At 38.7% G+C, this 23,500-nt stretch overlaps 1 protein-coding gene across 12 annotated transcripts in view; it reads left to right on the forward strand.

The window, feature by feature from the left end:
- atp2b2 (ATPase plasma membrane Ca2+ transporting 2) overlaps positions 1 to 23,500 on the forward strand; it is a 241,837-nt gene that overhangs the window by 216,485 nt on the left and 1,852 nt on the right. For 6 of the 12 annotated variants that reach the window (XM_056252537.1, XM_056252536.1, XM_056252540.1 and 3 more), the window contains 8 exons: positions 2,868 to 3,047; positions 4,892 to 4,979; positions 6,941 to 7,047; positions 8,586 to 8,777; positions 11,600 to 11,813; positions 12,695 to 12,906; positions 14,519 to 14,626; positions 15,111 to 15,296. In XM_056252537.1, coding sequence (XP_056108512.1) covers positions 2,868 to 3,047; positions 4,892 to 4,979; positions 6,941 to 7,047; positions 8,586 to 8,777; positions 11,600 to 11,813; positions 12,695 to 12,906; positions 14,519 to 14,626; positions 15,111 to 15,296 — 1,287 coding nt within the window. Of the gene's footprint in view, positions 1 to 2,867; positions 3,048 to 4,891; positions 4,980 to 6,940; positions 7,048 to 8,585; positions 8,778 to 11,599; positions 11,814 to 12,694; positions 12,907 to 14,518; positions 14,627 to 15,110; positions 15,297 to 17,013; positions 17,186 to 20,844; positions 20,967 to 23,500 lie in introns of all 12 variants that reach the window. The other 6 variants (XM_056252541.1, XM_056252546.1, XR_008807213.1 and 3 more) reach the window with 5 other exon arrangements.

The following is a 23,500-nucleotide window of genomic DNA, read 5'->3' on the forward strand; positions in this document are numbered from 1 at the left end:
ATTAAGATAGTTTGTAATGTGAATCAATGAGATCAGACTAGTTGCACAAAATTCATATAAATATCGACCGTCACCCAATATTTTCCAATAATAAGTTTTAGTAAGATGATATTTAAATGCTTAGTTTTATGATCAAAGCTCTATAGTTTTAAACATATAATAATGCAATGTAATACAATGATGATTTTAGAGATCAACAAATAAACCTTCCTCAAAAGCCTGATGGATCATATCTGATGCTCATGATTTTTCAAAAAAAGGATTTCTGGATAATTACGTAAACCAAAGTCGCTTCAGTCGCAAGTGTTCATCTGGAAATATTACTAACAATATCGAAGTTATTCTTACATTTACTTTATAAAAATCAGTGAAGATTTCACAGAAAATAGACACGTGAAGCACGAGCTGAAGATGGACGGTTGTACAATTATACTGTCTTTTACTCACTAAAAATGTCTTACACTAAAAATTGCTGGGTTGTTTCAACCAATGGTTGAGTCAAATATGGACAAAAACAACCCACCGGTTGGGTTGCTCAATATTTGACCCAAACGTGGGTTGAAAGTTTGAAACAACCCAGCATTGGTTTTTAGAGTGTACAGGAACTGACAATTAGACAACAGAAGGTTTTTCAGCAAGTTTACTGTTTAAATGCAATGTCTAGTGCATGTGGTTTGAGATTGCAGGAAAATATTGGGAATCGGTAGAGATGTTGCATCAGATGTGATATTGTGTAAGAGTGGCCCGGTCCTCAAATGATCGTTCATTTTCACACACAGGGACTGAAGAAGCGTCTATACTGATGCATTATTTAACCTCTTCTTTTTATCCCGCTGTTCCTTTGCTCTCGTTCTCCGTCTCTAGAGTAATTGTCAGTTTGTTGAAGGCTTCTTACAGAAAGCAGAAACACAGAATATCAGCGTGAATGAAGGAACATTGATGAAGGTCTCACTGCAAAGTGAATCCTCTGTTGTCCTGGATTGAACGGGTTTGTGCAAAAGCTCATTGACGATGGTGACACAGATTTGGCGTTCTGTTACCTGACGGGACACGTGAGCCACTCCTTTCCCAAATAAACAGCCGAAACCTAAGGATCTGTAAACAAACCCATGAGTGTTAAATGTCTAAGGTTACCACCTCACCTTCCTCTGCCGTGGTGTTTAATTGATGAGGCTCTTCCTCTTCTCCTGATGAGTTTAGCAGGACCGGCTCATCTTCACGGTTCTCAGAAATACTTCAAGGTCTAGTCAATCAGATATCATCTATCGCTTTAGTGTCTAGACCAACATCTGTCATACTTCAAGGTCTAGTCAATCAGATATCATCTATCGCTTTAGTGTCTAGACCAACATCTATCTATCTATCTATCTATCTATCTATCTATCTATCTATCTATCTATCTATCTATCTATCTATCTATCTATCTATCTATCTATCTATCTATCTATCTATCTATCTATCTATCTATCTATCTATCTATCTATCTATCTATCTTCAGGTTTAGTTTTTATTTATTTACATCTTATCATTTCAGTGCTTCAACTTAATCTTATTTCAGTTTGTTGCCAAGGCAACATTTTTAATTTGCGTTTAGTTTAAGTTTTTCAACTAATATTTACATTTCATTTTATTTCAGCCTAATTGCAATTAACAGAATAAATAAATAAAAAAGTTTTAGTTAACGATAATAACCCTGATATATACTGTGTGTGTGCAATAAATGCAAATTGCAAATTTGACTTCCAAATATTTTAGAATCCCACTGTCTAAATAACTCGCATCGCTTGATTCAACATAAATATGATTCCATATGACCGCAAAATCATACTGGAAAAAAGCTTCCTAAACCGGCCTATAGAGTGTGCTGGTCTGAACTGGTCTGAGCTGGTCTGTGTTGGTCTGAGCTGGTCTGAACTGGTCTGAGCTGGTCTGAACTGGTCTAAACTGGTCTGAGCTGGTGTTGTTCCATGTTGTTCCAACCCCTTAAGACTTTCGTTCATCTTCAGTACACAAATTAAGTTATTTTTGATTAAATCTGAGAGCTGTCTTACTCCTCCGTAGGCTTCTATTTTAATCGAAACTTGCCGGCCCAGAAAGTTAGTAAAAACATCGTTAAAATAGTCCAAGTGACTACAGTGGCTCAACCTTAAGTTTATTGATTTCCTTCTCTGTGGGCCTCGAGTGAGGTTACGTAGTGTAACAGCGCAGCGCTTCTGTGTTGTACGTCACACGCATCACACACATGCCCAGCATCGGCCAATAGTGAGCCTACGTTCTGACGTACAACCCAGAAAAACTGCGCTGTTACACTACGTGAACTCACTCGAGGCCCACAGAGAAGGAAACGAATAGTTGAAATTATTTTTATTTTTTTCGCACAGAAAGTATTCTCGTCGCTTGATAAACTTAAGATTGAGCCACTGTAGTCACTTGGACTATTTAAACGATTTTTTTACTAACTTTCAATTGCACAGAAGCCTATGGAGGAGTGAGACAGCTCTCAGATTTGATCAAAAATATCTTAATTTGTGTTCTGAAGATGAATGAAAGTCTTACGGGGTTGGAACAACATGAGGGAGAGTAATTACTGACAGAGTTTTTGGGTGAACTATCCCTTTTATCCTTCAGATGAATAATTTTGTGTTTTGTTGCATGAGAAATCCAGCACTGCATAATTAGTGCATGAGAGATCTTTGAATTCCTCCTAATGAGCGCTCACTGGTTTCAGTGGGGCCAGTATCAGGACAGCTGACTGAACCCTGTGTGTGTTGCGGTGGTGTTCTCGTTCACCGCTGCACTGGGCGTGCGGTTTACCCTTTCCTCTGGAGCGAGTTAATGCCCACTGCTGATCACACGTGTGCCCGCAGGTGCCCGACGCCATCCTGAAATGCCAGCGTGCTGGAATCACTGTGCGTATGGTGACAGGAGACAACATCAACACGGCACGAGCGATCGCCATCAAATGTGGCATCATCCAGCCCGGAGAAGACTTTCTGTGTATCGACGGGAAAGAGTTCAACAGGAGGATCAGGAACGAGAAGGGAGAGGTACTCATATCAAACATAACCAATCAAGCTCTATGGACAGCGTTTGTGGAAGAATATACCACAGAAGATAAGACTGACTGGTCCCCTTTTAAAAAAACAAACAGACTTAAAGTAAACTACTTATAATGGTGCAACACTATTAGAGAGGCAATGGCAGAGATATTCACATTCTGAGACAAAGATCTCATATAGTCATTCATATTTTTCCTGTTTTTCTAGAAGAGAAATGTGCGTTGTTTGCATATAATTTAGATAAAGCCACTCACACCTGCATACACAACTACATTACGAAGGAAAACCCGAGTGAGTGGATGAAGTCGCACCACACGTATTTGTTGCCGATGAAATTTACATTTCCACTTTAATGAATCTAAATTGATTATTTAAAAAAAAATTGGTTTAAATGAATGATTCAATGACTCACTCATAACGACTTCACTTCATTACTGGATGAATCAGCGTTTTTGAATGAATCTCTTGAGTGAATGATTCAATGACTCACTCATAACGACTTCACTTCATTACTGGATGAATCAGCGTTTTTGAATGAATCTCTTGAGTGAATGATTCAATGACTCACTCATAACGACTTCACTTCACTTCATTACTGGATGAATCAGCGTTTTTGAATGAATCTCTTGAGTGAATGATTCAATGACAAATACAGTTTTTACGGTCACTTGTCTACTGGTGAAACGATGTAATTAATACAGTCTTTATTTCAAATGTCGATTTAATCTATTTTGATCTCTACCATAGACATCAGTGTTTATATCTGAACTATAAACTTTTATCTCAGTTCCTCTGTGATAATCTGAATGATTGTAAGACAGAATTAATGATACTGTGTGTTGAAAAGAACTGTTTGTGAAGCTGTTTCATATCTCGGCTCTCTCGGGATCAGAACTCAGATCTGAATGTTCACTGTGGTTGTACATGTCAAAATTTGAATAGACATAGAGCCGAATCACTGTCATCTAGGAATAAGATTGTGATCGAGATTGCGCTCTTTTAACAATTAATCGTGCAATAATTTTAATTACATAAATAGCAACAGTAAGAGATACAGTACAGTATAGTCACACTTGAAATCAAAGTCTAATTTCAACCTCAAAATAAACTTTAAGGATTTTGAAAAGATGACAAAATGAAGGTATTTAGGAAATTCCACTAATTGTGAGAGATATGGCCTGAAAAGTTACTTTCAAAAGTAATGCATTACAATATTGCATCACTCCCCCAAAAGGTAACTAATTGCATTACTTAGTTACTTTTTATGGGAAGTAACATGTCTTTCATGCATTTGTGAATCAGTGCTTACATGCACCTTACAGGAATCACGGTACGCCAGTAAGCTTCACATTTCTGCTTTTAAAGCCTTAGCAACTCTGGCCTCATGGTAAGTGCATTACTATAGATATGCTTTTCGCATTGAAAAACACCAAAGAACGAGTTGAAATGACTATGCTAATCAACATCACTGCACAAATGCTGTCGAGAGAGCATTTACCCATCTGTGGCCCTGATGCTGTTGCGTTCCAGAACTCGGATAATTTATGGGGCTTTTTTTATGATGTTGTGATTACATTAGTCGCATTTGCAAGTAATGCACTGCTGTTATTGATGTTGAACACATTTGATAGGTGGCCATTCCAACAAACAAGCCACACGTGAATGATAGACGCTGTGTGAAATCATTTACTGTATGTACATGCAGTGACTTCTCTGATGAATGTTTAACCTTAATGTTTAAAAGTTATATACTACTGGTTATTGTACGTATCCCATTAGACGGGTGTCTCGTGATGGATGCCTGTCTCAGATCTGTGTTTTATCTCTCACAGGTTGAGCAGGAGCGCATTGATAAAGTCTGGCCGAAACTGCGAGTGCTTGCCAGATCCTCACCGACGGACAAACACACACTGGTCAAAGGTGAGTGATCATGAGCAACTGAGCACAGTCCCAGAGCCGTACCAACCCGCTCGCATTAATGCGTCTCTATAGCACGTATTGGATTTATCATGCAGTTTATACACGGAAATTTGTTTTTACGTGCATACAGTCAAACCAAAATGTATTCAGACACCTTCAACATTTCTCACATTATCAGTTGATTCGTTATAGTTTAGATGACAAGAACTCAGAGTTATCAAATCAGTTGATACAGTCAAAAAAAAAAAAAAATTTATTCAGACACCAGATATAGTTTATTATGTTTTTTCACTAGTGTGATCAGGACACTATAATAGTGCATTTATGTAAGTGAGGAGAGCAAAATAAAGTAAACTGTGACATATTATACCCAAATATTCTTCATACAGTGACTACCAGTAACATTTATAAATATTTGGGACCAAAAATGATTCCGACACTTTGAGTTTTGAAGTGTTTTGTCTGTAATTGCTAATGCTCTTTTTACACACAGACTGAACAACATGAAGCATTGCTTGGTCACTGGTTGCGCTAATCTGGTATTATCTAATTGTGTAGTTAAATTGATCAGATATTCAACATAATTCATTTGTAAGAGAGAGTATAACAGAAGGACGGACAAAACCAGTGAAATACTGTATGATACGCACTGTACCCCCCATTGGGTAGGATTAGTGATGTGGGGTGTGTGTCGTGCGTATTACAATAAAGTGCGTATTACCAAAAAATCACATGCACTTAAAAACAGACTTTCGTATATAAATTGCAGGATAAATACAATGCATGCTATAGAGACGCATTAATGAGATCCGGCTGGACGTACAGACCCTGTTTTTGTCTTTGCGTTTTTCTTTAAAAGTCGTGAAGAGGCATATCGAGAAACTTGAATATCACACAAAAACAACTTATTTCTTCCGTGTTGCTCTCATAAACTTTATGACCACTTTCTAATGAAGCTTATGCAATTATGCTCATGTCATCTACAACCATTACAAAATGGTTCTGATGAACAAGAACTGACATTTTTAGATGAATAATCCACTTGAGTTCATGAACATTGGCATTTACAGCCGGAGTGTGTTAGTAAAGCGGTGTGGACTCAGATCTGTGATGGTTACGTAAGACTGAACGTCAAGGCTGAGGTTACTGGATAATTAACATACTGTGAGTAAATGCTGTGCTGTAATTACATCACTGGTGGATTTCATTTCTAGGCGCAATCGCTTGATTGTCCCTGATGTCTTCGCATCGCATCGCTTTAATGCGGACGACATATGGCTGTTCATTATAAGTGTTTCATGTAATTTATTCCAGTAAATGAGTAGCATGTAGCAACATCTGATGTTGAATCTTTTTTAGAAATATTGAAGAAATTCATGTTTTTCATTCGGCAAGGATGCGCTGATAGAGTGCACTAAACACAAGTAATTTGCAAGCTTGGATATATACATTTAAACTTAAATATATTAATTATATTTCATGTCAAATTAAATAATTATATAATGAATACTTTATATTTTGGTAACACTTTAGTTTAGGGTCCAATTCTCACTATTAACTATAGTTGCTTATTAGCATATCACTAGGATATTCACTTTACAATAAGGTTCATTAGTTAACTACCTTAGTTAACATGAACTCAGAATGACCAATACGTCTTCAGCATTTATTAATCTTAGTTAATATTAATTTCAACATTTATTGAAATCAAAGGTTGTATTTGTTAACATTAGTTAATGCACTGTGAACTAACATGAACAAACAATGAACAGCTGCATTTTTATTAACTAACAATAACAAAGATTTATAAATACAGTAACAAATGTATTGCTCATTGTTAGTTCATGTTGGTACAAATTAATGTAGCTTGATATTGCACAATGCACTAGTCATATAAGCAATGCTTTATGTGGTGTTGCAGAAATGTTGTGAGTAATCTGTGAGTGTGTGTTGTGTGTCAGGTATTATCGACAGCACTCTGGTGGAGCAGCGGCAGGTCGTCGCTGTCACCGGCGATGGAACAAACGACGGGCCGGCTCTGAAGAAGGCAGACGTCGGGTTTGCCATGGTGAGAACCCGTCAAACACACGAGTCTCGATCTCCACAAGCTGCTCAAACACAGCCTGTCCTCATTTTCACAATGCACAATCACTCCAAGTCCAGAGCGCCCCCTAGTGGGAGCCATTGCTTTACTCCTGTTTTCACTTGACTTGCATAACGTCACCTTCCTAAAATAACTGCTTAAGTCATTTTTTAACAAAATATATTTTTTCCTGCATAAGTCATCTCCTCATGATGCCGGCCACCTCTGGTAAAAGTCATCGTCAGTTGAACAGATCGTGCAATTCTAGTATAATGGCCCATGTCAAGAGTGTGACTAAGGCCGTTTTATTTTGCCTAAGTCAAAAGACAACGAGACTTTGGCAATTTGACAAGCTTTTCAAGATGGCAGCTGCATCAAGAAGAACGAAATAAATATCATACATTCAATTATTGGTTCAGTTTTTTTGTGTTTTCTGAGAAACCTGAATTATTTTAGGAAGGTGACGATGAGGTATAAAAACAGCCTGTGTCAGCACTACCATTTCTATTTCCATAAGTTTAGAGAGCATATTCCTATGTTCCTGCTCATCAAACTGACACCCGCTGCTTCTTCTCTGTGGGATTTACCATGGTTTTACCGTCAGCCGTGTGTTAAGAGAGAACAGGCCCTCAGGCTAGTCGTTACAAAACACTAACACGGTGTGTGTGGAAACATCTTTACTCTTTACCTAGACACTGGTCATCACACACTGTCCACATCAGGATTGATCTCGCTTCAGTAGCTATTCATCTATTCAGTATCACTTCCGTTTAGTTCTAGACTCAGTTTTAAAGAACACTTTACACCAAAAAGGTTCTTTAAAAGGAGAACGTCTCAAATTATTGCATTATGGTTTCACGTTTAATGGGTTTTTCCATTTTTTTTTCTAGTGATAAAGTATTTTTACAATCTGTTTAGTTCATATAATTGACTTAGTATAATAATTGAATTAAAACAAAACACGGTAACACTTTATTTAAGGTGTCCTTGTTACATGTACTTACCATAATAATAACAGTAAATTATACATAATTACATGCAACTAACCCTCAACCAAACCCTAATCCTACCCTAACCCTATAGTAAGTGCATGTAGTTGCTTAATATTACTCAGTACTTAAATATATACTGTAATTACACTGAAACAATGACACCTTAAAATAAAGTGTAACCCAAAACACACTAAATCCATAAAATGATGGGAGCCCTAAAAGGTTCATGTGCAGACAAAAAAAAAATCAAAAACTATTATTTCTTATTCTCTTTTGACGTTGGGCTAAAAAAAAAGACCTGGGGCCAGTTTAACTATTTAAATAAGACGGATCTACCTTTTTATGTACGGTAACTGACTTAGAAAAGAAAATAGATGACTAACTTTTTAAGACTGCAAATGTTCTTGACAGGTTTTGTGAAATGCAATGTTAGAATGCATATTGTTTATGGTTTGGCATATCCTGGTCATGGTAACATTAGTGAATGAATGAATGATATTTGTCACGATGTGAGGGCTTGTGTCTCGGCAGGGAATCGCAGGCACAGATGTGGCCAAAGAGGCGTCCGACATCATCCTGACCGACGATAACTTCTCCAGCATCGTGAAGGCCGTGATGTGGGGACGTAACGTGTACGACAGCATCTCCAAGTTCCTCCAGTTCCAGCTCACCGTGAACGTGGTGGCCGTGATCGTGGCCTTCACCGGAGCCTGTATCACACAGGTCTGAGTGTGCTTTTATTAGCTGACAAGACAAATCACCTTTATTTATACAGCGCTTTTTACTATACAGAGTGTTTCAAAGCAGCTTTACAGAGATAACAGGAAAATAATGCAACAGAGTTTGTTTCAGCTGTACAGCAGATCCAGAAGAAAATAGTGTCAGTAACACTTTACTTGAAGGGGTGTGCATAAGACTGACATGACACCTTTATAATCAAGACATGACACATGTCATGAATATGAAGGAGGTTTTATGCATGTTTATGACGACTGTCATTAAGTGTCATTCGCTCAATTATGACATTGTTTGAGATGTCTTTGTTATGACAACTTGACATTACCAAGACAACATAAATTGTCATAAATATGTCATAAACATGACATAGCAGATTAATTATCAAACTTAAGAAAGCACTTAGCTTTATGGGTGAACATTACATTAAACTGTCATGCGGTTGGTTTTGACATTGTTGACATTTGACAATATTTTTCTTGACCTCAACTACAGTGGTACAAATTTAATGTAATGTAATGTTAACCCATAAAGCTAAGTGGTTTCTTACAGGACAAGTTCGGTATTTTACACTTAAAGCCCTGTTTTAAGATCGTTTCTGATGAGATAGAACGGTTAAGATTGACACCCCAGACCACACGGTGAGTTTCACATCTTTGTAAACTAAAGTTGAATGCGTTTTATGAAGGATTGTTCCAGTGTACCTATGCAACCATTGGTGCAACCACAGAAACCGAAAATTCTCAGGCCAGCAGCATGTGTCCAAATTTCAATCTTAACCGTTCTATTTCATCAGAAACAATCTTAAACCAGGGCTTTAAGTGTAAAATACCGAACTTGTCCTTTGCTTGACAATTAATCTGCTGTGTCATGTTTATGACATATTTATGACAGGTTGTGTTGTCTTAGTAATGTCAAGTTGTCATTACCAAGACACTGAGAGGTTATGATGTATTGGTTTATGTCAAGTTGTCATAACAAAGACATCTCAAACAATGTCATATTTGCATTAAAAATGTCATAATTGAGCGAATGACACTTAATGACAGTTGTCATAAACATGCATGAACCCTCCTTCATTTTCATGACATGTACTGTCCTGTCATGATTATGAAGTCTTATGCACACCCCTTCAAGTAAAGTGTTACCGCCTATATCAAGCCTATTAAACCTCAGCACATATATAACCCTTCAAAAGGGTAACTTTATGGGTTTGTCAGTACCATAGGTCCGTATGATTTCTTTTTTTTTCTTCTTTCTTTTTTAGAAACATGCATTAAATCGATCACAAACGATTTCCATTTAAAATAAATGCTTTTTTTTTCCAATTCATCAAAGAATCCTGACAATTGAAATGTATCACAGTTTCCAAAAAAATATGAACTGTTTTCAACGCTGATATTAAACATAAATGTTTCTTGAGCATCAAATCATCATATTAGAGTGATTTCTGAAGGATCATGTGACACTGAAGACTGGAGTAATTCAACTTTGATCACAGGAATAAATTACACTTTACTATATATTCACATAGAAAACAGCTTTGAACAGTTTTGAATTGTAGTAATATTTCACTGTTTTTACTGTATTTTTGATCAATTAAATCAGCCTTGGTGAGACAAAAACATCAAAAATCTTACTGACCTCAAACTATTGAGCGGTCATATAACTGATCCGGCACTATTTGTATTACGGATATGAATAATCCATCAAGCGTCTTACACGCACTGGCAACCATCCAACACTCGCTTTTGTAGCCTTTTGTGCATTTTCTTCATACTTTGAAACCACTGCTAACACATATGAGACGCCTTTGACAAGACCATAGATCTGACCTACTATGAAATCTCAAATTAGACTATGGAGAGACATAGGGCACTGGCAAAGAAACCATATTAGATTACTAGGCCAAGGCCAAAGACTTCATCCCTATGATCTAAAATAGCATTGTTTAATTTCCTAGAGGATCGCTAACCTAATAAATGATGCAGCACTTCTAAGAGAACGAGGCTAGACTGTGTGGAGATACCCTGATGAGAAATGAATGTCCAGAGAGCGTTAGATGAACAAGGACACTCAATCGTGAGGAAGATCTCAGTTTCAGAGTCTTTGACCAATATTATGACACACATTGACGACTATCATAGTGCGATGCATCGTTGAAGAAATCATCTAACTAGTCTCGACTGTTTCCCGAAACCATACTGTCACAAATCATTGGTTAATGATGTCACGCAGGTGTTGGAGTAATAACTACTTTTAATGAATCTGTTTGAGATCGAATCAATGCTAAATGTTTTGCTATAAATTAGACATGACATCTATTTCGCTTTATTTCCAGATTCAATCATAGGCTCGTTCTTACACACTAGAGCTCGTTCACACATGCGCACTCTTCAAACACGACACTTTGAATCTCTTGACAAACTAAAAGACGTAAAGGATATTTGTATGTATTCTAAATAAAAGATATAGATTGCACTGAATGTCGGCTTGCTTATTTTGCTCAAGATCAGGATTTATTGAGTCCACATGTCATGCAAACTGGAAATTCTGCTTCTAACCACAGCTCGAGATCTGTCGCTCAAACACACAACTCTGCGAAGCTGTTTGCGAATATTCGTTGGAACGATGGTTTCGGGAAACACCGACTCGTTGAACTGCTGATAACGACAGAACTCGCGACTATAGTTGGCTAACGAAGCTTTCGGGAAACACACCCCTGTCTGGAAAATAACATCTGTCCCAGTTCAGCATGGCTCATTGCTATAAACGTTGTGTTTTAAGCAGATTGTATGTTCTTCTCTCAGGATTCTCCTCTGAAAGCAGTGCAGATGTTGTGGGTAAACCTGATCATGGACACGTTCGCATCTCTGGCTTTGGCCACCGAACCGCCCACTGAGTCTCTGTTGAGGAGGAAACCCTACGGGCGGAACAAACCCCTGATCTCCAGTACCATGACCAAGAACATACTGGGCCACGGTGTGTACCAGCTCACCATCATCTTCACGCTGCTGTTTGCAGGTAAGTTGCGTTCTCGATCCATGTGAAGTAGAGCTGCACGATTAATCGGTGAAAGATCACATAAACCTGGAAATATCGGTTATAAAGAAAAACAAAATCGCTCGATCTCTAATAAAAGCATTGCTTACGCACGCTTTAGACTTTGTTAAAAAACACTTGATTTTCTTAGCTTTTTGTTTAAAATGTTGCTTTTTTATGAAACTTACCCACATAAAATTTTGATTAAAAAAATCCATGAAGCTAGAATGATTTTTTTTGTTTGTTTGTTTGTTTGTTTGTTTGTTTGTTTGTTTGTTTGTTTAAAAGCAGTGGCTCTATGATTTTGATATATCGTATGTTCAAATATTCATCCAATAAAATATTCTGGGGGCCATGACATTTTTGTGAAAATTATCAAAAACGCTGGTGGTGGCTGGCAACTTTTTTTTTTTTTTTAAAGTTGGCGGGGAAAGAGTTAAAAGATTAGTTCACTTCAAAATGTTTCAAACCTGTTTGAATTTCTTTTTTCTGCTGAACACAAAAGAAGATATTTTGAAGAATGTCGGCAACAAGATTGATGGACCCCACTGACTTCAAAAGTAGGAAAAAAAGGAGGTGGAGTTCAATGGGGTCCAACAACTGTTTGGTTCCCGACATTCTTCAAAATATCTTCTTTTGTGTTCAGCAGAAGAAAGAAACTCATACAGGTTTGCAAGAACTTGAGGGTGAGTAAATGATGACAGAATTTTCATGTTGAAGTGAACTATTCCTTTAAGAGTTCTACGAGGAAGTTACACTTTTTACAAATCAGAATCTCGTAATCACAGTAATTCTGACAACGTTCCTAAAGGATGTGCGTATAGGATTATATATAGATATATAGTGTCTTGTGTTGTGTCCAGGTGAGCAGATCTTTGACATCGACAGTGGCAGACACGCGCCGCTTCATTCTCCTCCCTCTGAGCACTACACCATCATCTTCAACACCTTCGTCATGATGCAGCTCTTCAACGAGATCAACGCCCGCAAGATCCACGGAGAGAGAAACGTGTTTGAAGGCATTTTCAGAAATCCCATCTTCTGCTCCATTGTCCTCGGCACTTTCGCCATTCAGGTACCAACATCTTTTTTCTTCAAATAGGTTTTTCAGACAAATTGCCATTGATTGTTTCCAGCTAACAAAACATGTTTTGTTCAAGTTCCCAATAAAGCTGCAGTGCGCAGTTTTTCCTCTTTGTCGCCATCTCTGTTCGAAATCTGCAATTGCAGTTTTTCGCGGAATTATTAACTCTACGCGAGTTGTAGTTAGACACTAGCCTAGAAATCTAGACGCACCCTAGCGGCAGCAAAAATTATTTTGCAGCAAAGTGTGGTCTAGCAACTCTCCATAGACTTTTGAGCTGGAAAAACCAAAAACTGGTCCGGCCAATCAGATCGTGTAGAGTGGGTGGGCGGGCTTAACAAAATGACGGCAGAGTTATGTCGGTTCCGCGTGATTTCCATAGGTGATTTCCCTCTGCTTGAAAACAAAGAAGATGCTGCTGGCGAGCAGCGGTCTTTCGAATCGGCTTTGCCCGCGACTCTGGATGACTTGGAGTTAAGAGAACGTCACTTAAGTCATTCCTAAAAAAGGAAGATGTGTTCGGAGTTTTGACGACCGGATACGGCAAAAGTTTAATATACCAACTAGCTGGTTCACATATGGCTGGTTCACTGGTGGAAAAACGCATGGGACTCACTCAGCCTCAGCCGTTCGTTGCTCTGGTTGGTTGTAGCGCTATCCTATTGCGTGCTGAGGGATATTGAAAGACAACTGTTTATCCCGCCCCTCGGATTGAGGTATGCCAATTGTGAGTTCCCAGACCTAACATCTTGATGTAGGTCTGGCTTGCCAGGCTAGTTCGACACGGCACAGCGCGGATGAACACAGTGTTTGAGGAGAGTGTGAGGCTGTCAGTCACCACGCCGGTGTGGGTACTGTCATTCAGAATCACAGATTATTCTTTTTGGAAGTATGACCAACATAATAATTTTCACCGGAAAATGTCTGAACAAGAAAGAAACATCCACCTTTGTTCTGGTTCTGACATTGCAGTAAATCGCGCTGATTAAATCTAAAAATCGCGAATCACATCACGCAAAACCGTGCAAATTATACTTTGTTCTCAAATTGTTAATGTTAACATCGTAACCAAGCATTGCGTGACTACATGTAATGTCCTTCCGATATTATCCTTCTTTTCGCATGGGTTCGGTTGCAGTCTCTTTTTTTCTGTAGCCATTCCGAAGTCCGAACGAAGTCTTTTGCGTTTTACATCGGGTGAATCTCCAGCTGTCACTGGTGATTGTCGTTTGAACCTTTCTGGATCCGCCATCAAATTGATAAGTTTAATTATATCAAGTGCTGTGAGAAAAGGCTATAAATCTCCACCTCCAGCATCCTCACACGCAATATAGCCGACTAGCCGAGACTCTTCTTTATGTGTACAGATGTGACGTAATGACGTATATGTATTTATATATGTATTTTGGATCATTTTTAACCCCAAAAAAGCTACGGACTGCAGCTTTAAGTTACGAAAATGCTATTTCTGAATGTTCTCTTTGTAAATGTTTACACAAACCGAGTGTTATGTTGTGCCCTGCTCTCTCCTACAGTTATAAATATACTTCACCACTCCACGTTATTAGTTCTACACAGCTCCATTTTAACATTTGTTTGTTAGATTGTAATTATTCAGTTTGGAGGGAAGCCGTTCAGTTGTTCTCCTCTGGACCTGGAGAAGTGGATGTGGTGTGTTTTCCTTGGGCTGGGAGAGCTGGTCTGGGGACAGGTAATACTGGTCAATATTCTTTCAAATCTTTTTAGCTTTTTAGCAAGAACTGATAAGAATGTAAATTTCTAGCTTGAAATGCAATGTGAGTCGCTTTGGATTAAAGCGTCTGCAATGCATAAATTTAAGTATCATTATTCATATGCTGCTGTCAAAATCTTTTTAGTGTTATATTTTAATGCCCGTTGTAGCATTTTTTTATCATTTTTTTATGAGCCATTGGAATGGACGAACTATCTATCTATCTATCTATCTATCTATCTATCTATCTATCTATCTATCTATCTATCTATCTATCTATCTATCTATCTATCTATCTATCTATCTATCTATCTATCTATCTATCTATCTATCTATCTATCTATCTATCTATCTATCTATCTATCTATCTATCTATCTATCTATCTATCTATCTATCTTTTCTTGTTTTTCTTGGTGCTGTCCTGTTCTAATATCCGTCATGCACATCCTCTCTCTTGCTCAGGTTATATCAACTATCCCGAACAGCAAGCTGAGGTTCCTCAAAGGAGCTGGCCGTCTGACGCAGAAGCACGAGATGACGGCCGAGGAGGAGATGAACGAGGACCAGGAGGAGATCGATTACACAGAGAGAGAGTTACGACGAGGACAGATCCTCTGGTTCAGAGGCCTCAACAGAATCCAGACTCAGGTTAGACAGCCGCTGAGAATCTGGAAAGTTACGACTGCCTGAAATATTCTGCATGAATTCTGCACTGAAATGGGATCTGTAGTATGTAACCATACTTATGCTTGTACATCAATTGTGTTTGTAATTATGTACTTGAGATTCAACCATCTGCACGGCTGGCAGTGTGTTTTATAGTCAGATTTAGATCGTGCGGAGGTTGAACCGCAGCCCAGCTCTGCCAAACACTGGCATTACTGGCACACACATCAGCGCTGATCGCGACACTTTTGTTCTGTTGCATAAATCATGTGGTGTCGCCTGTCGGTACACCTTCATATGACAAAAACACTGTCATATTCCATCCGAAAAGTCACCGAAGTCAGAGTTTTAGATCTAAATAGCAGCGTAAATCTCAGTACAGTTCTAATCGAAAGTATAAATTATGATATCAATGACAAAAGCTACACACCACTTACATGTAACGGAATGAGGTCATGTGACAATGTAGCATAGCACTGTTAAACATTTATTGTTGCATAATGACTAACTACTATTTTAGAGACCCCCTGTGATACAAATCCAGCTTTTGATGTTGTTTATGTGTCTATGTGGTGTTTTTAATATGCTTTAAGACAAACCATGTGTAAATTCATAAGTCGACAGCATTGCTGAGTATTTTCTCCTTAAAACTGCAGTGAACCAAAGACAGTCTCAAAAACACGGTTTGAAATCGCTGGTGTTTCTGACGTCACAAACTACCTTGTAACCAATCAGGGGTGTGTTTCCCGAAAGCATCGTTAGCTAACTATTGTAGCAAGCTCTGTCGTTATCAGCAGTTCAACGAGTCGCTATTTCCCGAAACCATCGTTCCAACGAACATTCGCAAACAGCATCGCAGAGTTGTGTGTTTGACAGATCTAGATCTCGAGCTGTGGTTAGAAGCAGAGTTTCCAGTTTGCATGACATGTGGACTCAATAAATCCTGATCTTAAGCAAAATAAGCAAGCTGACATTCAGTGCAATCTATATCTTTTATTTAGAATACATACAAATGTCATTTACATCTTTTAGTTTGTCAAGAGATTTAAAGTGTCGTGTTTGAAGAGTGCGCATGTGTGAATGAGCTCCAGTGTGTAAGAACGAGCTTATGATTGAATCTGGAAATAAAGCAAAATAACTGAGAAAAATGATAAATAGTCCTCAGACACCATGTAATTTATAGCAAAACATCTCGCATTAATTCGATCTCAAGTAGTTATTACTCCACCACCTGCGTGACATCATTAACAAACATGGTTGAAAATTCAGGTAAAAATCCCGTGAACAGAAAAACATCCTTATTCTACATATCAGCCGTTTGTCCAATAAGATTAGAGGATCACTAACTGTTGTATAATGCACCGCATGTGACAACCTGCATGCTGGAGTTTAGTAATGGCATGCAAATCATTTAGAGTGAATTGTATTGCCTGTTAAATGTATGTGATATGATAACAGTGCTCTCCTAGGCGTAATGATGCAGTCCTGCGGTGAGGCTCGTGAAGGTGAAGGCGTTCATCATCAGCAGCAGCGAGGAGGACTTTTCTAAAGCCATCAAAGCCTCAGTGCTAATTTAAGATGAAGTGTTTAATGTGTGATGAGGGCCTGTCATTGCCTTCTAAACCATGTCCATGTGATGAAGCATTGGTCAGGTCTTTGACGCGCTGTGCTCCGTGTATTTCTCTCCCCCTTCCTGCAGATCGAGGTAGTGAACACGTTCAAGAGCGGGACTTCAGTTCAGGGGGCTTTGAGACGCCAGTCCTCCACCACCAGTCAAAATCAGGATGTAACCAATGTTTCTAGTCCTAGTCACATGTCCTTGTGCAATGCTCTTTCCTCTCCTACCAGCACTGCTGCTGCTTCCTCTGGGCGTGAGTGACACTCTTCTTTGGGTGTTTGTCAGGGATGCCCTTGGACCTGAAGTGGGCCAATCACAACGACGAACAGGCAATCAAAATCAGAAAACAGGTCTATGAATAAAATTTAAAAAACCCAAGATATTTGAAACAGTGGCAACATTGGGTAAGATATCACAAAACACGTGGCCCCCTCTAAAAAATGCTGGGTTGTTTCAATCCAAATTTGGGTCAAATATGGACAAACCCAACGTTGGGTTAAATTTTTTAATTACATTTTTAACCCAACGGTTGGGTTTGTCCATACTTGACCCAAATTTGGGGTGAAACAACCCAGCATTTTTTTTAGTGTAAGCTAAGTAATACCTTTGGTAACACTTTACTTGAAGGGGTGTGTATAAGACATGACACCTTTATAATCATGAATATGAAGGAGGGTTTATGCATGTTTATGACAACTGTCATTAAGTGTCATTCGCTCAATTATGACATTTTTAATGCAAATAAGACATTGTTTGAGATGTCTTGGTAATGACACCTTGACATAAACCAATACATCGTCAGTGTCTTTATCATGACAACTTGACATTACTAAAACAACAACCTGATTACATATTATGACATAGCAGATTAATTATCAAACTTAAGAAAGCACTTAGCTTTATGGGTTAACATTACATTAAACTGTCATGCGGTTGGTTTTGACATTGGCTGTCATGAGGCCATTATAACATTTTAATGACAAATTCGATGTGTACCACTGTAGTTGAGTTCAAGAAAAATGTTCATGACACAGTTATAATGGCCTCATGACAGCCAATGTCAAAACCAACCGCATGACAGTTTAATGTAATGTTCACCCATAAAGCTAAGTGCTTTCTTAAGTTTGATAATTAATCTGCTATGTTATGTTTATGACATATTTATGACAGGTTGTGTTGTCTTAGTAATGTCAAGTTGTCATGACAAAGATACTGACAGGTTATGATGTATTGGTTTATGTCAAGTTGTCATAACAAAGACATCTCAAACAATGTCATATTTGCATTAAAAATGTCATAATTGAGCGAATGACACTTAAAGGACAACTCCGGCGCAAAATGAACCTGGGTGTAATAACACATTGGTACAGACTAAATCGTTCCCTAAAATTTGTTTTCATGATAATCGAATGTAAAGAGTTTTATCTCTAAAAACAGTTAAGCTTATAACGCTAGTATATTGGGCATCGAGTAAGCAAAAAGAGATCGCTAGTTAATACCATTAACAAGGCTCAAATTAGCCCCACACTAACACGGCAGCATAATGAGGGTCCTTACATGCAAACCGAAGCATTGAGAACTTTGTAAGTGTATAGACAGTTTAATAAGAAGATACTTTACACAGACAGTACAGTTAGCGCATACAGACAGCAGCCATCTTGGAAAGCAGCCTCGATCAATCGAACCACGAAGGTGAGCGAACAGTACGTGTAGATATTGAAGATAAGATAAATTATATTTATTTTTTTATTTTCTCTGTTGCGTTCAGTGCTTCTCTTATGCGCTCAGTGCTTTCTTCCGGAAACAACGGACCATATGAGATTCCAAGTCACAGTTCAGCTCACGTATCACCGTGTTCGTGGTTTGACTAATCGAGACTGTTTTCCAAGATGGCTGCTGTCTGTATGCGCTAACTGTACTGTCTGTGTAAAGTATCTTCTTATTAAACTGTCTATACACTTACAAAGTTCTCAATGCTTCGGTTTGCATGTAAGGACACTCATTATGCTGCCGTGTTAGTGTGGGGCTAATTTGAGCCTTGTTAATGGTATTAACTAGCGATCTCTTTTTGCTTACTCGATGCCCAATATACTAGCGTTATAAGCTTAACTGTTTTTAGAGATAAAACTCTTCACATTCGATTATCATGAAAACAAATCTCAGGGAACGATTTAGTCTGTACCAATGTGTTATTACACCCGAGGTTCATTTTGCACCGGAGTTGTCCTTTAATGACAGTCGTCATAAACATGCATGAACCCTCCTTCATATTCATGACATGTGTCACGTCATGATTATGAAGGTGTCATGTCAGTCTTATGCACACTCCTTCAAGTAAAGTGTTACCATACCTTTTAAACCAATGGTGCCCAATCCTGTCCTTGGAGATCTACTTACCTGAGTTCAGATCCAACCCTGATCTGTAGTTATCAAGTGCTCCTGAACATCTTATTTAGCTGTGTGTGTTTAATCATGGTTGGAGCTGAACTTTGCAGGAAGGTAGGACTATGCCTGAAGTCACCCCCTATACCCTCGTTCACTATTCCCTACATTAGTCCACTAATATAGTCCACTTGAAGGAGTGCATGAAAACGAGTGAGTGAATTCGGACACTGATTGAGCCCGAGGGGCTTCCGCTTTTCCATAGTTTGTGCTTGGGGTTTAATAATAACTTTAATAACTTTGCAAATTGGCAGCTCCAGTAATACGGAAAAGATTTATCTTGAACTATGTCATGACAACTATGTATAAACCTACATTAAACAATTTAATAATCAATTTAAAATTAATTTCTACATGTATGATATTACGCCATCTTCTGGTCAAATGCGGGAATTAATTTGGCGCGCGACCCTCGCAGTGCATTATGGGTATTCTCTAGCCAATGAGCATACATCGGTTGTTAATTCGTTATTGCAGTGCATTGTGGGATTGAATGAGTGCAGTTGATAACGTCCACTATGGTTTCTGAAACCACTACAAATGGCTGTTCCCTCAAATAGTGCCCTATTTAAGGGTATAGAGAGTGATTTCGGACACAGCCTGGATCTCTAGTTACAAGATTGGGCACCCTTGTTTTAGACTGATCATTAAACAGTTAATGTCAGGGAAGCAGCTCTGCAGCACATATTCTAGAAAGAGGCTTTTCTCTACAATCTGTTGCAAATATTATGCTGCATTAATGTTGTGTCAGGATTACCATAATTATGAGAAAACGGCTACTCAGAGCTGTACACATCCACTGACTCAGAAATGATTTGTTTCTATGGCAACACCAAAATGAATCGATGTACGGCTTTGTTATTGACAAAAAAATCCTTCATCACTACATAAGTTCACCTCTATATGCTCTCACAAAATAAATTGCATGAAAAACAAAGAAAGTACATACCACTTTATGAGCTGTAATAAAACATTCCCAATTTCCAATATTTTCATTTTGGCGTGAATGCAGGATTACTTGGCCTTGGACAAAAATTTTGAACCGTATAATTCATAATAGTATAAAGACATTTAGTAGACAGTTTAGTGTGATGTTTCCCTTTAATTTGTTAAAACTAGTATAGTATAAATGATAACATGTTATACTAGTTTATACATATTTCTGTTAGATATGGACACTGGACACAAGTCTGGCTCTAACAGCTACAGCAGAAAGATCTGACAGACATTGCTGATCAGGAATTACAAACAGATACCCTTAAGGTCCAAAAGAGATTGGGCATGACACCGGAGCTCTCTAACAGTTTCTTATTAGACATAGACGATTAGCGTAATAGTCAAAGGGCATCCCTGAAATCTGCTTTGCTTCTGATTTCCTCTTGCTCTTCATGTCACAGTTTATCAGATCATCTTTAACCCACTTCTCAGAAGAACATATGTTTCAATGTACCATGTGTTTGTTTTCCCCAGAGTGCTAAGAGCCCTGGACTAAGGGTGCAGCCTACGAAGTGAATTTCAGGTTGTGAGTCCCTCCATTGTCCGTCGCAAAATTGATGTGAACTAATATTCCACCAACAAACTCACCAGGCTGGGTAAACATTCAAGTATAGCCAACGGTACCATTCCCCACTCAGCTTAAGCCTGACATGTTCTACAAAATGCTCTAGGTTGCATTGTTGAAGTTACTCTATTGATCACGGGAGGCTGTTTTGTTCCTTTTTTATTTTTTTTCTCTCCACACAGATACAGAGACGTGTGAAGAAAGTGGCGCTTCCTCCCCATAGTCTTGTCTTATTTGTCGTCTGTTTGATGTAGATCGAGGCCACAGTGACCCATTATGTCTCATGGCTTTACTCTGTTGGTCATGTAGTCTGCTGTGTGATGCTGACAGTTGCAGAATCTCACTAAACGTTAGACCAGTCTTCATCTATGTGATTCCTTCCGACATTTGTTCTCATCTGTCATTCAGACCAGTTTGTGTTGGCTTTGTAAGTTTGCTCTTAGCTCGGTTGAAAGTGTGCTATTTCGCTACAGGAGAAAAGGTTAGAATCGAGTTTGTTGGTTGTTTGATGTAGGATTTTGATCATTTTATTCCAGCAATCATTTCATGGTGGGGCCAATGTAGACATGAAATGGGCTTCAGTTATGGGCCCTACATGGGTTTGTCCATGGGTTCCATGTCGGCCCTATCTGAAATAGCCACAATATAAACTAATTCCAATAGGGCCAGCATGGAACCCATGGAAAGACCCATGTATGGCCCATACTGGGAATAATTCCAATAACACCAGCATGGTACCAATGGAAAAACCCATGTGTGGCCCATACTGGGGCTTATTCCAATAGGGCCAGCATGGAACCAATGGAAAAACCCATGTATGGCCCACATCTTAAGCACATATCGTGCCTACATTGAGCACAGTAACTGCTATCAGTTCATGGATGCAGGGATATAATTTGAGTAGGAACGTCTAGTACTAATATAGCACAGAGAATTAGAGACCTACATTTTTTTTTTTACTGTCCTTAGGGGCTTTCGCACCGGGTAGTTATAGGAACTCGGCTATTGGAACTAGCCACCATGGTGGTCCCTCGAGATCTTTTCCCTCAGGGCCATTTTGGTTTTGGTCATTCCTGGTTTCATTCGCACCGCCAGAAGGAACCCTGCCACTCTCGTTGTTGTATGGGACTTTTATTTTAACGGGCTGAGAAAGCCAGCCTGAGCACACAGCGCTCCCATTCTGTCTATTCATTAGTTTACGATCTGTTTAACAGTCCTATCTAATACATCATTATAACTGTTAAACAAACAAAGTAAACGGTATACAACAAAGTATTATAGCATTTGCCATGTGGTTGATGCCTAATGTCACTAGGACTAGAACATAGTCGTGTTTTGCTTGTTCCCTTTAAAGTAACTTTGGATTTCCTCCTTAGCGTAAAAGGTTTAGAAGTGCCTGGACTTCGGCGTCGGTCCATATTTTGCTGTTTTCCATGTTCGTGGCGTAAATATATAGGCTATAAACTGTTTGTTTACACAGCTTTTTAAAAATGGTGGCTGCCGGTGTTTCGGATGCGTTCGTCCAATCAACGTACACTTACGCTGGTAGTTCCCAATATCCTGGGTTAGACCCTACTTTGAAGTAGGAGCTCATTTTTTTTTTAAGTATGTAAAGTTTGCAGCATAGACTTTCAAATACGTCCAAGAGTCTTACACACCGTTCTGTAAATGTTGGGTCATCGACATTACAGTTTCACGCCCCTAAACATGATGCAGAAAAAAACAAATTGTGATTGGTTGCTTTACATGTCAGTCAGACGGCCTCTGGATGGTCCTTGGCCAATGAAAGCTGCTATGTAGCCTGCCGTCAGTCTGATGGTCTGGCTACGCGAGACTTTAGGAACTATGAAAACGTTTCTCCGGTGTGAAAGCCCCTATTGTGAACATCCCTTAAGGCAGGGATGTCCAGTCCTGCTCTTGGAGGGCCAATGCCCCGGAAAGTTAATCTCCAACTTGGTCCCAACACACTTGCCTTGAAGTTTATTCGTCTGAAGACCCTGATTAACTGTGTTTAATTGGGGTTAGAGCTAAACTCTGTGGGTCAATGGCCATCCAGGAGCAGGATTGGACTCCCCTGCCTTAAGGCAGAATCCTAAGCCAAATAAAACCGCATAAGTGACGGGTATGAAACACTCTACAGCGAACGCTGATTCCTCACTTGAATCGAAGAATAGATCACAATGCTAGGCTGACGTTAGCATGTTACTAAGCTAATACTCTAATAAGTAGTCCAGATAGATCTTGTCTATTTTAATTAGACTGAACTTTCCATCTATTTTTTGCAGAATGGACTAACAGACAAAAAAATGTAATCTTAACCCAGTCCACTGAGAATTTGACTAGAACGATTTATCTTTGAATATCTTGTTGTTTAGATAGGTTGCTCACTAGGTTGTGGAACAGGACCATAGACCGTTTTCATAGTTAGTTTAGATTATTGTACAGTTTTTTTTCCGAAAGTTTGTTTGTTATTGTAAACCTTTGAAGTGGAATATTAGCTACTCCCAACTATTAAAGTACTTCTGTAAAGTTTTAATTCCACAGTAATAACTTATTAAAGGATTC

This window comes from Rhinichthys klamathensis, unplaced genomic scaffold, assembly GCF_029890125.1.
Source record: "Rhinichthys klamathensis goyatoka isolate OS25496 unplaced genomic scaffold, OSU_Roscu_1.1 h1tg000095l_1, whole genome shotgun sequence".
NCBI classification, from domain to species: Eukaryota; Metazoa; Chordata; class Actinopteri; order Cypriniformes; family Leuciscidae; genus Rhinichthys; species Rhinichthys klamathensis.